Source organism: Amblyraja radiata, chromosome 5 (genome assembly GCF_010909765.2).
Source record: "Amblyraja radiata isolate CabotCenter1 chromosome 5, sAmbRad1.1.pri, whole genome shotgun sequence".
Lineage (NCBI taxonomy): Eukaryota > Metazoa > Chordata > Chondrichthyes > Rajiformes > Rajidae > Amblyraja > Amblyraja radiata.
The window spans coordinates 96035735-96052740 of record NC_045960.1 but is presented as its reverse complement, the minus strand read 5'-3'; the positions used below and the strand labels follow the sequence as shown (position 1 = coordinate 96052740).

General features: G+C 47.5%; 1 protein-coding gene across 2 annotated transcripts in view; it reads right to left on the bottom strand.

Moving 5' to 3' along the window:
* prim2 (DNA primase subunit 2) overlaps positions 1–17006 on the bottom strand; it is a 238939-nt gene that overhangs the window by 187515 nt on the left and 34418 nt on the right. For both annotated transcript variants that reach the window (XR_004412093.1, XM_033021862.1), the window contains exons 5-6: positions 16201–16293; positions 14305–14442 (exon numbers count right to left, since the gene is read on the bottom strand). Coding sequence is in view for 1 of the 2 variants with exons in the window: in XM_033021862.1 (XP_032877753.1) it covers positions 14305–14442; positions 16201–16293 (231 nt within the window). In the remaining variant the exon portion in view is untranslated. The remainder of the gene's footprint in view (positions 1–14304; positions 14443–16200; positions 16294–17006) is intronic.

The window sequence follows — 17006 nt, the reverse complement described above, 5'->3', positions numbered from 1 at the left end:
TACCGGAGCTCCCGGAGAAACCGTATAAACTCCGTGCACAGCACCCGTAATCAGGATTGAACCCGGTTCTGTGGTGTTCTAAGGCAGCAACTCTACCGCTGCCGCCAGCTGTACACTTGGTGTTGCAATGCATGTTTTGCATAAATTAAATCAATTATAAACAAAAAAATCTGAACTTTGCAGGAGCATACAAAGCCACACTGCCTCAACAGCTCTTTTGTGTGGGAACACTTTGATGTTATTTGCAGGGAAGGGGGGAAAAAGAACATTTTAAGCAATTCAAAAAAAACTGCTCAAATTCTTCCTTTGCTTTGAGAATAACTGTTTCAGAATTGTGAGGAATCAATCAGTTACACTGCATGCTTTAGTAAATGATCATGAAGAGAACCAAGTAAACAAACTCATCAATGTGAAAGTAAGAAGGCCATCACTGAACACCAAATCACAAGTATTGGTGCATTGAATCCGTCATACAGTACGATCAATAAAAGACATGTTCAGAATATTGCAGCACTACTTAAAACAAGATGGACAATTTTCACATCTACCCCAAGCTTCTGATTAACTTCTAGTATAGTGCGTCCAGTATATCAGTGCAGAAGAGCCACAATTTGTCTTCATCCAAAGCCTCAGTGGGGAACAGTTCTTACTTTCCAAGCCACTGGTTAGAAAATTAATGGTATCACAGAGACAAGGAGGCAAGTTGAAGTATGAACAGTCACAGTCCAGAATTCCAGAAAACTGAAATCAGTCTCCAATTGGCGCACTCTGTAAGTTAGGTCCGGGATATTTGCATTTAATCAAGTGAACACAGAATTCAGTGGAGAAAACTGAATATACTTGTTAGAAAACCCGGTTCTCATGAGTAATTCAGGACCGTGTCCATTGTTTAAAACCCACAAGACTTTTACAGCAGCCGAAATCTCTCTCAAAAATAAGATGGTACCGTAACAAGCAAGGTCCAAGCAAAATCACTTCAACAGCACTTAATCATTCGGCCATAGCCCAAGTGGTTCCGAGCTCCACTGTGCAAAATGTTAAATTACATAATGCACAGACAACACATCTTTCTTCATGGTAACAAAATACATTTTCTCCTCACGACAAAACCAGACCCATCATAAGATTGAATTTGCACAACGAAGCAATAACTGCCATCTCAGTATTCCACCATCTCCTAGCAACAGGAGCATGCCGATGCTTTCACAATAAGCAGTGCATGGACGTATTCCAGTCAGTTATACCGCAGCAATGTGTCAATGGAAATGTAGCTGTGCAAGTAAAACTGAACAAGTAAAAGAAAAACAAATCTCTAAACTAAAAGTTCCTCTACTTTTAAAAAGTGTAGATTGCTTAATGAAAAAGATGGCAATATCTTTTACCTGCAAACATTATTTGGACAGCAACATTCACAAATCTAGATAACTCTGTTGCACCACTGCCATAGTTAACACCTCCCTCCCCAGACTCCACGATATCATTGGGATGTATTTAATGCCAAGAAACTAATATTATTCTTTAAAATGCTTCTATCTCAACTTTACTTTAGATATAGGAAAATGCATATTTTTTCTCATTAGCTTCTGAAACAGAAATAAATGTCATTCTTAATTTGCATCATTTCAAAAGCAACCTTTTGGGAGGTAAGCAAGTCATTTGCAACCTTGTGAAAAATAATTATGGATTCACCCGTGACTCAGCAATGAAAGTAATCTCAAAACAGTCACACTTAAAACCAAATATCATTAGCTGTAAAGAATCCAATAACTCATTAGATAAAAGAAAAACTGAGTTAAGAAGCAACTCATACTCAATATACATTTGGACATCAGGCTGTACAAATTTTTATCGATTACTTGAACAAAATTAGCATTCTTTATAGGAGAGTAAATCTTCGAGTGAAAGGTCTCGATTTCAATTAGCGAATAAAAGGGTGCTAAAAGGGTACGAAGCAAAAGAAAGATTACAAAGCTATGGAAGAGAGCAAGACCAGTTGAAAAGCTCTACCTCTCTCGTTCCTTTTTTCCTCTGGTCCATCCCCCACTCTAGTCATCCTGCCAGTCCCACTGTTCGCATCCACATATCCCTTTGTTATCAACTCCTCCACAGCCAACAGTGGGCTCCACCTATCCTTGCCTAACCCACTGACTCCAGCATTTTGTGTCTATCCTAGCTCTACCAGAGACCTGTCTGGGTACAAAGCAGAGCTGCCAAGTTTTGTCAGAGCATTTCAGTATTCTAGTACCTGTACCTCAAAATCAGTATTTTGCTGAGGAAATCAGTATTTTTACGCAGTGCATTTTGCTGGATTTTTTTTTGTTTAATGTGCGGTCATACCCATTTAAGAGTACAAGAATGCATAACTTTGCTACCAATTGTCTTCTACGCACCTTACTTGACAGTGCATTCATTGCCATCTCTTTGCATACTGCTGTTTGAATGGCTGTTTTTCTTGGTCCTCCAATATATTCCAAATGGAATTTAAACTGGAGGTGCTTTAAGCACCAGATGATGATGTAGAAGCCATTTTGGAAGCCTCCCTCTCCTTCCCTCACTCCCTCTCTCTCCCTCCCCTCCCCCTCTCTCCCTCCCTCTCGCCATCCCTTCCACCCTCCCTCCCTCTCTCTCCTCCTCCCTCTTTCTCTCCCTCCCACCCTTCCTCCCTCCTTCCTTTTTTTCTCCCTCCCTCTCTTATTCCCTCCCTCCCTCTCTCCCTCCCCCCCTCTCCATCCCTCCCTCTCTCCCCCTTGAACCCACCCACCGTTCCGTAAAATCTAAGCCAATCCCAATGTAACTGCAATCTCACTTTCACCACTAGCCTTATCCAGAATTCTACCACTGCCTGAAAAATAATCAAAGGCTCAACTTCCACTGAGAAAGAATTCCAAAGACTCATTGTTATATGATAATTTTCCCTATCAGTCTGTGACCCATAGAGCCTGTGGCCATAGTGCTATGTGTAAAGCCCATAGCACTATGTTTAAAGCCCATAGCGCTCCATCCAGTAGCGCTACATTTAGAACCCATAGCGCTGGCTGCAGCCGACAGCTCTTTGTTTAAATTCCCACACGTTAAACTGACAGCGCTCTGTTTAAACCTGGAGCACGACAGGCAGCGACTCTGGAGAGAAAGAATGGGTGACGTTTCTGGTCGACTTCTTCAGACTGAACTGAACTCTCGTCGGTGAGAGTACTTGTGATTGTCTGAAGATGGGTCTCGACCCAAAACCTCACCCATTCCTTCTCTCCAGAGTCGCTGCCTGTCCCGCTGAGTTACTCCAGCTTTTTGTGTCTATCTTCAATTTCAGAGTTAAATAAAAAACAGAATGCTGGAGGAACTCAGCGGGCTAGGCGGCATCTGTAGAGTGAATGGATTAGGAGTTGTTTCGGGCCAGGTTCTTCTTCTATAGGAAGGAACTGCAGATGCAGTTGTTTTTGCAAAACGCCAAATGATTCCGGGAATGCCGAGGTGAGAGGATGAGAGAGCGAGTGAGAGAGCGAGAGTGAGAGAGAGTGAGAGAGAGAGAGAGAGAGAGAGAGAGAGAGAGAGAGATAGAGAGATGGGGAGTGGGAGGGAGAGAGCGAAAGACAGAGAATTACAGCGAGAAAGGGAGGGGAGAGAGGGAGAGAGAGAGAGAGAGAGAACGAGAAAGAATGAGAGATAGAGAGTTTCCAGCCTCTTAACCCGAAGCACCGTGGTTGATCAACACCTACAAAAAATCATCCAGATCTTGAAATTTAAAATACTAATAGATTTAATCTGCTATAATTTTTAGAGGTAAACATGACTTTTTATTTCCTTGCATTTTTTAAGCAGCAAGATATTAAGTCAATTTCACCAGGTTATTACTTTTCCATTGGCGAGTGGTATGTTATCAAACAGGAAGTCGGGCCGATCTCGGTTGTTCCCACCTGCCCGCTGCACCTTGGCCGGTACAGCAGTGACTCGTTGTTACGATTATCTATGGTCCGATTTTTTAAAAATCCGTATTTAACAACGCAAAATCGTACAAAATCGTATTCTTATCGCATTTCCGTACAAAATTTGGAAAATCCGTACAACTTGGCAGCTCTGACAAAGGATCAAAAAGCTACAACATAATAGTATTCCATAGTTCTACAATCTATACGGACTGCAAAGGCCAGAATATGCACTATTATTCAGGGGCAAGGAGGTTCAGAGCAAATTCTCACACAAAACAAAAGATTTAGGAAATATTAGTTCACTTAAATGAATCTGAAGGAGGATCCCAACCCTAAATATTACGTATCCATGTTCTGACCTGTTGAGCTACGCCAGCACTTTGTGCCCTTTTTAGAAAATAGTAGCCCATTTTAATGCTCAATTAATGGGTGTGTTGTCTTCAAGTACAAAGGGCCCAACCACAAGAATTCCCTCCCTAATTTTGCCTTCTTTCTTTTCTCCTTAAAGGATCCTTAATAATCTACTTCTAATATTTTGGTCACCTTTCCTAATATCTCCTTTATCTGGTTCCATATTAGGTTTTATTTAATTTTTAGTTTTAGTGATATACCATGGAAACAGGCCCTTCGGCCCATGCAGGTCATCAATCACCCACTCACAGTAGTTCTATGTTATCCCCACTTTCTCATGCATTCCCTACATTCAGAACATATTTTTTTACTTCAACTATTCACCAGCATGACTTTGCGATATGGTAAGAAACCATAGCACCCATGATCACAGGAAGAACGTGAGGGTCTCTGTTGCTGTGAGGCAGCAGATTTACCAGCTGCTCCACTGTTTGATAATGCTCTTGTGATATTGGGACATTTTACTACATTTTAAATTCTTAATGAAGTATGGTCATTGTTTAAATGTAGGAAACCTTGCAGCAAATTGGATCATAGCAAATTCCCATAAAGAGCGATGAACCAGTTTATTTTAGCTTATTCACTGAGAAATAAATATTGACAAGGGTACAAGAATTTATCTTCCATCATCTTTCTTATCTTAAAATAAATGCGGGGATGAAAAAGGTCCACCAAGTTGAAGCTAACCCTCCTGAAAAACAGATCAATAAGTACCATTGTTTAAGAAGGAACTGCAGATGCTGGAAAATCTAAGGTAAACAAAAATGATGGAGAAACTCAGCGGGTGAGGCAGCATCTTTGGAGCAAAGGAAATAGGCAACGTTTCGGGTCGAAACTCTTCTTCAAACTGATGTGAGGGTGGGGGGGGGGGGGCGGGAAGAAGGGAAGTGGAGGAGCCAGTGGGCTGAGGGAGAGCTGAGAAGGGGAGGAAGGCGGAGGGAGAGCTGAGAAGGGGAGAACATCGCCGCCTCACCGGGACCGCCAAACCTCGCCGCCTCACCGGGACCGTCGTACATCGCCGCCTCACCAGGACCGCCAAACCTCGCCGCCTCACCGGGACCGTCGTACATCGCCGCCTCACCAGGACCGCCAAACCTCGCCGCCTCACCGGGACCGCCGAACCTCGCCGCCTCACCGGGACCGTCGTACATCGCCGCCTCACCAGGACCGCCAAACCTCGCCGCCTCACCGGGATCGCCGAACCTCGCCGCCTCACCGGGACCGTCGTACATCCCCGCCTCACCGGGATCGCCGCCTCACCGGGACCGTCGTACATCGCCGCCTCACCGGGACCGTCGTACATCGCCGCCTCACCGGGACCGCCGAACCTCGCCGCCTCACCGGGACCGCCGAACCTCGCCGCCTCACTGGGACCGTCGTACATCGCCGCCTCACCGGGACCGTCGTACATCGCCGCCTCACCGGGTCCGTCGTACATCGCCGCCTCACCGGGACCGCCGAACCTCGCCGCCTCACCGGGACCGCCGAACCTCGCCGCCTCACCGGGACCGTCGTACATCCCCGCCTCACCGGGATCGTCGTACATCGCCGCCTCACCGGGACCGCCGAACCTCACCGCCTCACCGGGACCGTCGTACATCGCCGCCTCACCGGGACCGTCGTACATCGCCGCCTCACCGGGACCGTCGTACATCTCGTACTCACCAACCATCCGCTGACCGGGACCTCCTACGCTTCGCCCGCTGACCCGGACTCCACTCCTCGCGGCACTCCACCGACCCTCGCCACTCCTCCACTCTCCAGCAGATCGCAGCCGTCACCTTCTCAGAGTCCTAGGCTCAGCACCGGGCCTGAAGTCTCCACGCTGCAGACTCTAACATCACGGGCTCTGACTGTGCTGGATCCTAGTGCTAGTCCCCCTAACCCAGGGAACCTCTGTGGTTGTTTCCACTGGGTCTTCCCCACTCACACTACAGTCCTCATACCCCCCTCGTCCCTGACCACCCACTACCCCCCCACCACACATCGCATCGGCCGCCATCCACTCAGCTGCATTCCTCCGGCCCCAACCCTCATCCTTGCCTTGTGTTCACCATCCTCCCTGACCTCCGCCTCTCTGAAACCGAACGGTCTGTCCTCAGCAGAGGCCTCACCTTTGTTCCCCTCCGTCCCCACCTCAATGAGTTCCGCGCCCGCCACGATGTGGAGCTCTTCTTCTGTCGCCTCCGCCTCACCCCCCAGTGATGACCCCTTCTCCCGTCTCCAATGGACCCCTTCTTCTTGGACTCCCCTTCTTGGCCATCTACCGGCTTTAGACCTTTTTATTTTAAACTGCCCACGGCGCATCAACCGCTTCAACTTCTCCACTCCCCTGTCTCACTCTAACCTCTCCCCAGCCCTCGCTCACTCTGCAACAACCCAGACTGGGTGATCAACCACGCCGACAAGGGAGATGCCGTGGTGGTCTGGCGCGCTGATCTCTACAAGGCTGAGGCCACGTGCCAACTCTCAGACACCTCCCCCTACTTATCCTTGGACCATGGCCCCAAAGACAAGCACCAGGCTACTATCTCTAGCACCATCACTGACTTCATCAACTCCGGCTCCCTGCCCTCCCAAGCCTCCAACCTCATCGTTCCCCAGCCCCGCTCGGCCCGATTTTACCTTCTCCCCAAAATCCACTGTCCTGGCAGACCCATTGTTTCTGCCTGTTCGTGTCCTACCCAACTTATTTCCACATACCTTGCCTCCATCCTATCACCCGTGGTCAAATCCCTCCCTACCTACGTTCAAGACACCTCATATGCTCTTCATCGACTCCAGCACTTCCGTTTTCTAGGCCCCCATCCCCTCATCTTCACCATGGATGTCCAGTCACTCTACACCTCCATCCCCCATCAGGAGGGTCTCAAAGCCCTTCCTCGACTGCAGAACCAACCAATCCCCGTCTACTAATACTCTCCTCCGCCTAGCGGAGCTGGTCCTTACCCTGAATAAATTTTCATTTGACTCCTTCCATTTCCTCCAAATACAAGGCGTAGCTATGGGCGCACGCATGGGCCCAAACTATGCTTGCCTCTTTGTAGCGTACGTCGAACAATCCTTGTTCGAGGCGTACAATGGCCCTATTCCAGAACTCTACCTCCGCTACATCGACGACTGCATTGGTGCTACCTCCTGCACCCACACACAACTCACTGACTTCATCCATTTCACCACTAACTTCCATCCGGCACTCAAATACACCTGGGCCATGTCCGACATTTCCCTACCGTTTCTTGACCTCACTATCTCCATCGCAGGTGATAGACTACTGACTGACATCCGCTATAAACTCACTGGCTCCCATGGCTATCTGGACCACACTTCTTCCCACACTGCTTCCTGTAAGGACTCCATCCCCTACCAATTCCTCCGTCTACGCCGCATCTACACCCAGGATGAGGTGTTCCACACCAGGGCATCAGAGATGTCCTCATTCTTCTGGGAACGGGGGCTCCCCTCTTCTACTATAGATGAGGCTCTCACCAGGGTCTCTTCTATACCCCATGACTCTGCTCTCACTCCCCATCCCCCCACTCGTAACAAGGGCAGAGTCCCCCTTGTCCTCACCTTCCACCCTACCAGCCGTCACATACAACAAATAATCCTCCATTTCGCCACCTCCAAAGTGATCCCACCACTTGCCACATCTTCCCATCTCCTCCCGTCTGCTTTCCGCAGAGACCGCTCCCTCCGTAACTCCCTGGTCAATTTGTCCCTTCCCACCCAAACCATCCCTTTCCCTGGTACTTTCCCTTGCAACCGCAGGAAATGCTACACTTGTCGCTTTACCTTCCCCCTTGAATCCATTCAAGGACTTAAGCAGTCGTTCCAGGTGCGGCAGAGGTTCACCTGCACCTCCTCCAACTTCAACTATTGCATCCGCTGCTCTAGATGTCAGCTGCTCTACATCGGTGAGACTTGGCAATCGCTTCGCCGAACACCTCCGCTCGGTTCGCAATAACCAACCTGATCACCCGGTGGCTCAGCACTTCAACTCCCCCTCCCATTCCGAATCCGACCTTTCTGTCCTGAGCCTCCTCCATGGCCAGAGTGAGGACCACCGTAAATTGGAGGAGCAGCACCTCATATTTCGCTTGGGCAGTCTGCACCCCAGTGGTATGAACATTTACTTCTCTAATTTCAGATAGTCCCTACTTTCTCCTCCCTTCTCAGCTCTCCCTCAGCCCACTGGCTCCTCCTCCTCCTTTCTTCTTCCCGCCCCCCCCCACCCTCACATCAGTCTGAAAGGTTTTGACCCGAAACGTTGCCTATTTCCTTCGCTCCATAGATGTGACTAAACCCGCTGAGTTTCTCCAGCATTTTTGTCTACCTTCAATGTACCATAAGTTTGTTTGTTGTGTTGTGTTATGGGGGGGGGGGCGAAACATGTTTTTTTGTCTCTTCCTTCGGGGGAGTGCAACTTTTTCTTGTCGTATCCCCCTTCTCTGCCTCCGTCTGCGCTGAGGCCTAATGGCGGAGCTGGCGGTCTCCAACCTGCGACCGACCTCGAGGCTCCGGAGGCAGAGCCAGCCAGGACTTACAACGCGAGGCTGGCCGTCTTCGGGGCTGAGGCAGCGGTGGCCCGACTCGCTGATGCGGCGTTCCAGTTTTCGGCAGCGGCCCGGAGCTGAGACTGCGGGACTCGGAGCTGTTGCAGCGGGACTCGGAGCTGATGCAGCGGGACTCGGAGCTGTTGCAGCGGCCCGGGGCTGGGGCTGCGGGACTCGGAGCTGAGGCAGCGGGACTCGGAGCTGATGCAGCGGGACTCGGAGCTGATGCAGCGGGACTCGGAGCTGATGCAGCGGGACTCGGAGCTGATGCAGCGGCCCGGGGCTGGGGCTGCGGGACTCGGAGCTGAGGCTGCGGGACTCGGAGCTGTGGCTGTGGCGGGCCGACTCGGAGCGGAGACGGCGTTCCGGCTTTCGGCAGCGGCGACATCACCACGGAGGTCCGCTGGACTGGAGAGCGGCATCTTCGGCCTGGATCGGTCGCCTCAGTGCAGAGGGAGAACAAGGAGGGAAGAGACAGAGACTAAGACTTTTGCCTCCATCACAGTGAGGAGGTGCTTGGTGAACTCACTGTGGTGGATGTTGATTTGTGTTTATTGTATGTTTTGTTATTTATTGTTACTGTGTATGACTGCAGGCAGCGTAATTTTCGTTCAGACCGAAAGGTCTGAATGACAGTAAAGGAATCAAATTCAAATTCAAATTCTTCACTTTCATACAGAGTACTACGTTTTTCTCTTCAAATTATTCCGTGCTATTCAAGCAGGTTGTTATTTAAGCTTTCAGAAAGAAGATATCTAAAAACATGCCACGCTTTCAGTGTGCAAGCTTTTACGGAAGCCAACATTCACAGCACAAGAATTGTATTATATAACTGTTACCCAATAAACAGAAAGCATTCGTGAAGTAACCTTCAATAATCTCACTGCCTTAAAGCTTCACGATATAGTCACTGTTGTAATGTCATGTAGGCAACGGCAATGAGATTATGTAACTTAATAACAGTTCTAATTGTGCTATTCAAGGGAGAATTTTTTTTTGAGGTAAACATGTGTGAGGCTCCCATACCTTTCCTCGAATGCTGCACAAAACCTTTAACATCTCAACTAAAAGAGATATATCCAATATTGCATTACACTCGCTGATTTTAAATAATGTGCTCCAGACTTTGCAATGGAACTTCAAGGTAAGAATGCTGCCCCCTTTGCCATAGTTCACATCTAAAAGTGCCATTTTCAAAGACAGAGGAGAGAATCTAAGCTTGGAGTCAGAGGATGTAGGTGAGGTACTAAACAAATACTTTGCATCTGTATTCACTCAGAAGTACTTAGAGGACAGCGAGATCAGCCTGGAGAATACAAATATGTTCGGTCAGTTTGAGATCGAGAAGAAGGTGGTGCTGAGGTTCTTGAAGAGCATTAGGAGGATGTCCCCAGGGCCTGATATGATCTATCCCAGGATATTGAAGGAGGCAAGAGAGAAGATTGTGAGGGGCTTGACGATCTTTGTTTCTTCTCCAACCACAGGCAATGACTGGAGATACAATAAAATAATACAATATAATACAAATTTATTCGTCACATGCACCAACTAAGTTGCAGTGAAATGAATTTGCCATGCAGCGATGTAATTAAAATAAGAACACACAATGCACAGTAGAATTTAACATAAACATCCACTACAACATGCTTCATTATGGTGGAAGGCAACAAAGGGCAGTGAGGAGTCCTCCTTTGTTCATCCGTGGTACAGGCCCTCTCGTCGGGATGATCGAAACTCCGACATCGGGACGGTCGGAAACTCTCCGCGGCTTGGAGTACCTGGAACGGCCACTTTCCTACCGGAGACCGCGGCTTCAGGATGTTATAGGCCGCAGGCCGGCAGTCGGAGCTCTTCGAGGGATCCCAGGCTCCAGATGGTAAGTCCACGCCACGCCTGCGGCTAGAAGCTCTGCAGACCATAGCCCGATAATGCCAAAGTCAACAGGCCAGCGAACAGAGCACTCCTTTCTGGTGACCCTCGGCAAGGGCTCGCCCACTCCGCGATGGAAAACTCCACGCTGCGCCCGCTGCTGAAGCTCTGGGCCCGACTCCGGAAAAGGCAGCTCCAATCCAAGCTGCTAGGCCGCTAGAGGGGAGGCAGAGAAGCGACATGGAAAAGGTCTCCGTCGAGGAAGTGACTGCAAAACGGCTTCCTCCTTTTCTCCTCCACCACCCCCCACGTAAGACATACCCAGGGACACTAAAACAAACATTTGGACATACAGGTGCACAACCTTTTATCCGAAAGCCTTGGGACCAGACACTTTTCGTAATTCAGAATTTGTCGGTCTTCGGAATGGAATTTTTTTAGCGTAGATTTTAATGGCTGGCTCAGTGGTAGAGTGCTCGGCTCATATCCGCAAGGTCGCGAGTTTGCGCCTTGATCCCGGCAGTAAACTCGGTCGCGAGTTTGAGTCTTCAATGTAGTTTTTTCTTGCAGAATAAATGTTTGTATGAAATGCAGTGTAGGAGAGGTGTACTGACTGTGTGGGCAGAACTTTGGAAGTGATTGCCCACCAGTCTAAAAAGCCGCTGTGTCTCCCTGTCCCTGGGATAGCAGGGGGCGATCAAACAGCACAATACCCCCCTCCCCCTCCAGAGGAATCCGCTCCCCGATGGGCCGCTACGGCGACAAGTGGTAGTTTGCCCACAGCCCGAGCTGCGCCCCCTCATCCGCCACCCCAAGAACAAGACGTACCTTGCACACCATCAGCTTCTGCCCCTACGTGTTCCTCTGGAGTTGGAGCGGGGCTGGGCTGGAGTTGCTGCTGGCTGTGGGTCTCTGGGATCTCCGTGCTTGCAGTGGGCCTGGGGGTCGGTGTCCCGTTGGTCCTGACGTCTCCGGCCACCCCCCTGGACTGGAGCTGAGACTGGAAACTGTACCGCCCTTGCCCCCTCCCTCTGCAACTGCAAACAACCCCACTCTCCTGCAAGGGCGGTACAGTTCCCGGAGGATGGCAGGTGGCCGGAGACGTCAAGACCAACAGGAACCCGCTCCCCGATGGGCCCCTACGACGCCCCGAGCTGCGCCCCGTCATCCGCAACCCAGGTTCCTCTGTAGTTGGAGCGGGGCTGGGCTGGGCTGCTGTTGGCTGTGGGTCTCTGGGATCTCCGTGCTTGCAGTGGGCCTGGGGGTCGGTGTCCCGATGAGGGGGCGCAGCTCGGGGAACGGCTTCTGGTGGTCCTGACGTCTCCGGCCAGTTTGCAGTTTTCCTCTGGAGTTGGAACGGGGCTGGGCTGCTGCTGGTTGTGGGTCTCTGGGATCTCCTTGCTTGCAGTGGGCCTGGGGGTCGGTGTCCCGTTTGTCCTGACGTCTCCGGTGACTGGCACGGTCCTGCTGCAATCGCCGACTTGAAGACAGTGCAAAGACCCCGCGCCGGTGCAGAGGGGAGGGAAGGGGTCACACACATGGCCGGGAAGCAGAGGGGTGTAGGTGGGGTGAAACTGAAGCGAGCGACAATCTGCTGCTGCCTGCCCCGCTGAGTTAAAAAGTTCCCACGCAAGACTCACGAAACACTGTGTATCGTGAGTCTACCGTGGGAACTTTTTAACTCAGCGGGCAGGCAGCAGCATATTGTCAATTATTAACCCTCCCGCGCAATATACCCTCACCTTCTCTTTTATGAATGGGGATTTAGTTCCCCTTTCTTCGAGGACCGACCGGAGGTTCCGCTGTCACCTCTGCGGGCCGCCCTCGGTGAACGTTTTCAAGGACCTTTCTTCAAGGACCGAAAAAATGGCCGCTATTTGGAGGTTTTCGTTATTTGGATCTTCGGATAAAAGGTTGTGCACCTGTACTAAAAAAATCAAAAAAAAGTCGAAATAACGAACACGCTGCTGGCAGGGCAGCTGACTCGCAGCGCCCCCAACCGACCACCTGGCCAAAAGTTGTTCCTTTGTTTAAGAGGGGAACTAGAGAGAATATAGGGAACTATAGCTCTGTGAGGTTTTTTTTTTGTATTGTATTGTATTTTAATGACCACACAGCCAGGCTGGTGGAATTTGTTATCAGTACAGCTCGGTACAGGTTCCAACATTTCATCAAACATTAAACTTGTAACATAGATATACATACAAACAGACACATTTCATAATACATAAGGGCCATGCTTATTCGTATTTCCTCACCGTACAGAGTTTAAAAAGTTAATTGCGGTGGGAATGAAACTGTTTTTGAAGCGGTTTGTTTTGGAGGCAATTGACCTGTAACGCCTCCCAGAGGGCAGTAGCTGAAAGGCATAGTGTGCAGGGTGAGTGGGGTCAGAGATGATCTTGCGGGCTTTGTGAAGTGTCCGTTTCTGGTAAAGTGATTCAAGGGATGGTAGGGGTAAGCCAATAATTTTGGATGCTCTGTTTATGATGCGCTGTAATTTCTTCCGGGAGAGTGAGTGAGTTCATGTCAGTGGTAGGGAAACTATCACTTTTAACAAAGAAGCATTTAAAATATTCTCAGGAAGTGCTTTTCTTATCAATTAGATAATATTTTATTTTAAACCATTTCAGGAGGGTGTACACTCCACCTGCAAAGTCAGAATGTTAACATTCCCAAGATGTGTAAGCACGGTTCTCTCAAGGCAAACTGCTACAGATGCAACATAGAAAGCATACTGTCAGGTTGCATCACAGCGTGGTTGGTCTAAGAAATTGCAGAAAGTTGTAAATGTAGCTAAGTCCATCACACAGATTCGACTCCCCACCATTAACTCCTTCCACACTTTGTGCTGCCTCGGAAAAGCAGCAACCATAATCAAAGACTTGACCCATTCCAATCATTCCCTCTTCCTGCTTCTGTTGGGCAGAAAATACAGAAGCTTGAAAGCACGCACAGCCAGACTCATGAACAACTTTTCCACTCTTTTCAGGCTTCTGAACAGTCCTACCATAAGCTAGGGTACTGTCTGATTCAAATCTACCCCATTGCGGACATTGGGCTTTGTCTAGGGAACTGTTACTCTACAATGCTGAGAAACTATATTTTGTATTGGTATCTTTCTCTTTGTTCTACCTTTTTGTAATTGAGTTTGACTTCATCGCATTTAAGTACAGTATTATCTGATCTGATTGGATAGGATGTAGGACACATTTTTCACTGTACTTCATTACATGTGACAATAATGAACTTGAAGATAGCGGCTAGTATTTGCAAACTGAACCCCACAGTTTCAAGCTAAACCCCAGTAATAATCCAGTCCATTTACCCAGATGAATACCTACACAACACAATTCATTCAATTTGAAGAGACAATTTAAAGATATGTAGAGTGCTTTGTGTGAATTTAGACATTCTCCTTACAATCAAAGGGCTCTTGATTTCCATTGCAACATAGTTCACAAGAGGAATAAATGAGGAGATTTTGGACTTTCATCACCACAAGCAAAACAAATGAAAAAAAAATGCAACAAAAGAATACTTACAGCCAAAGACTTGGAAAGTCTCTGTCGAAATACATTCTGGATTAGAATTATAATTTCCTGATGAGGTATGTACACCAACCCTTTCTTGAGGAAGGCCTTCCGAGTTCGGACCAGTTCCAGAGCATCAGTAAAAGGGACCTATTGGAAGCAAATAAAATCTAGTGGAAACCCCACAAATATAAACTAAACATAACCGGTGTTACAGAATAATGAAAGGCATAGAGAGGGTGGATGAGGAAAGGATATTTCCATTGGTGGGAGAGTCTAGGACCAGAGGTCATAGCCTCAGAATTAAAAGGTGCTCTTTTAGAAAGGAGGTGAGGAGGAACTTCTTTAGTCAGAGGGTAGTTAATCTGTGGAACTCATTGCCACAGAGGGCTGTGGAGGCCAAGTCAGTGGATATTTTTAAGGCAGAGATAGACAAATTCTTGATTAGAACAGGTGTCAAGGGTTATGGCGAGAAGGCAGGAAAATGGGATTAGGAGGCAGAGATCAGCCATGAATGAATGGCGGAGTAGACTCGATGGACCGAATTCTAACTTTTATAACGTGAACTTTAGTTGAAAAGGCTTACAATATTTGTGTTACAACAAACCTTCTCATATTCCCACATCAAAATACGTGGCAACACCAACCATTCCAAATCAAAACTGAACATTTTAAGCAGTGCTCACCAAATTCAGAAACATTCAAGAGGAAATTAAACTCTGGATGCTGCCAATTTAATAAAAGCTGCCAAATTCAGCTGGTGTTGTAATTGTCAATACCTAAAGATTACCAGTCTTTAGTTGAATGACCCCAGCTTGATACATTAAACAAAATAATCAAGAACTGGGTAAGGGGAGGGTGGAGGGTAGGGGGGGTGGAGGGTGTGGTGGGGGGTGGGAGGGACTGGAAGCGAGAGAAAAAAAACAGGACGAATCGGGACTGGCAACAGATTACCTAGGTTAAGCTGTTCCTTACAACACAGCTTCCAACCCAGCACTATGAATGTTGAATTCTCCAAATTTAGGTAACTTCTACAAACACTTCCCTCCCCTATCCACCTCTTCCTCCACTAACAGTCTGTTAACCAGTTCCCAGTTCACAACGATATATCCCTCTTGGGCTCACACTGTCCCAATTCAACAATCAAGTTATTAGGGAACCTTGTTCCCGAGGTCATCTGGTGCCGGCCTCAATTCGTCCTGGTTTTTCTCTCACTTCCAGTTCTCCCACCCCACCACAATCAGTCTGAAGAAGGGTCCCAACCCGAAACGTCACCTATCCATTTTCTCCACACATTCTGCCTGATCCACTAAGTTACTCCTGCGTTTTGTATCTACCTTTGGTATAAACCAGCATCTGCAGTTCCTTTTTATTACATCTATATTAACAATTTGGATCAGAATGTACGAGGTATGGCTCGTAAGTTTGAAGATGACACTGAAATAGGTGGTATCATTGACAATGAAGAAGATTATCAAGGATTGCATTGTAAGTTTTATTAGCTGATAATTGAGCAGAGGAATGGCAAATTTAAATCAGGTTAGCGCAAGGTGTTACATTTTGGGAGTCAAACCAAGTGTTTGAGTGCTGTCTGTACGGAGTTTGTATGTTTTCCCTGTGACCTGCGTGGGTTTCTCAGGGAACTCCAGTTTCCTCCCACACTCCAAAGATGTACAGGTTTGTAGGTTAATTGGCTTCTGTAAAAATTGTAAATTGTCCCTGGTGTGTAGGATAGTGTTAGTGTGCAGGGATCGCTGGTCGGCGCGGACAAGGTGGACCGAAGGACCTGTTTGCGTGCATGTATCTCTAAACTAAACTGAACTAAACAACAGAAAATCTATGAAGAAAAATGAGCACGTAAAATGAAACATAACATTTCAAGTTTTAATCAGTTGGTATTGTTCTCACCTTGTAAAAGATTTGGTCTTCTATTACAACAGGGGTTTGTCCAGATGAATTTTGTAGTTTGCTCCTCAAGTGTTCTCTTTCCACTGGCTCAATCTGAAATAAACCAAAAACCTCATAGTTTAGGTCGAGACATTGTTTTGACACTCACAAATAACCGAGCATTTAACACATCCCAGATTGCCCAGGGCAATGAAAAGGCAATTACCTGGGAAAGCAACAAGTTACTTCTGGAATGACACACTGATCTGGAAGATAAATAGAAACACTCAGACCGGCTGATGTGAATACAAAAATCAGTCCATCAGCCAACAAATCACCTACCAACTTAGCATTTCATTCTGTTTCTCGAATAACATAGGAAAACCTTAATTCACACAATTAGAATTGAAAAATTGTATAATATTGGAGAAATTATTTTTTTAAACGCTCGAAGTTATCATGAGGTGAAATGCACTGCCTGAAACAATAGCCTGAGCATTGAATTTCATCACCAAAATAGGACATGCAACCTACCAGGCTCATGCTGGTACTGATGCTCACGTTGGTGTATCCTCCTACCTTACTTTATCCAATTCTAGAGTGCGACATTTTCATTTATTCTCCAAATATGTTTAGGTTCGGGTTTAGGTTTATTATTACCACTTGTACCAAGGCACGGTGAAAAGATTTTATTTGCATACTATCCAGTCAAATACATAAATACAATCAAGCCAAATGCAAAGACCAAGATACCACAGGCCAAAATAGTTGCTCAGCATTTAGCTTATTGGGACTGTATGGAAGGATCGTTCAATAGTTTGATAACT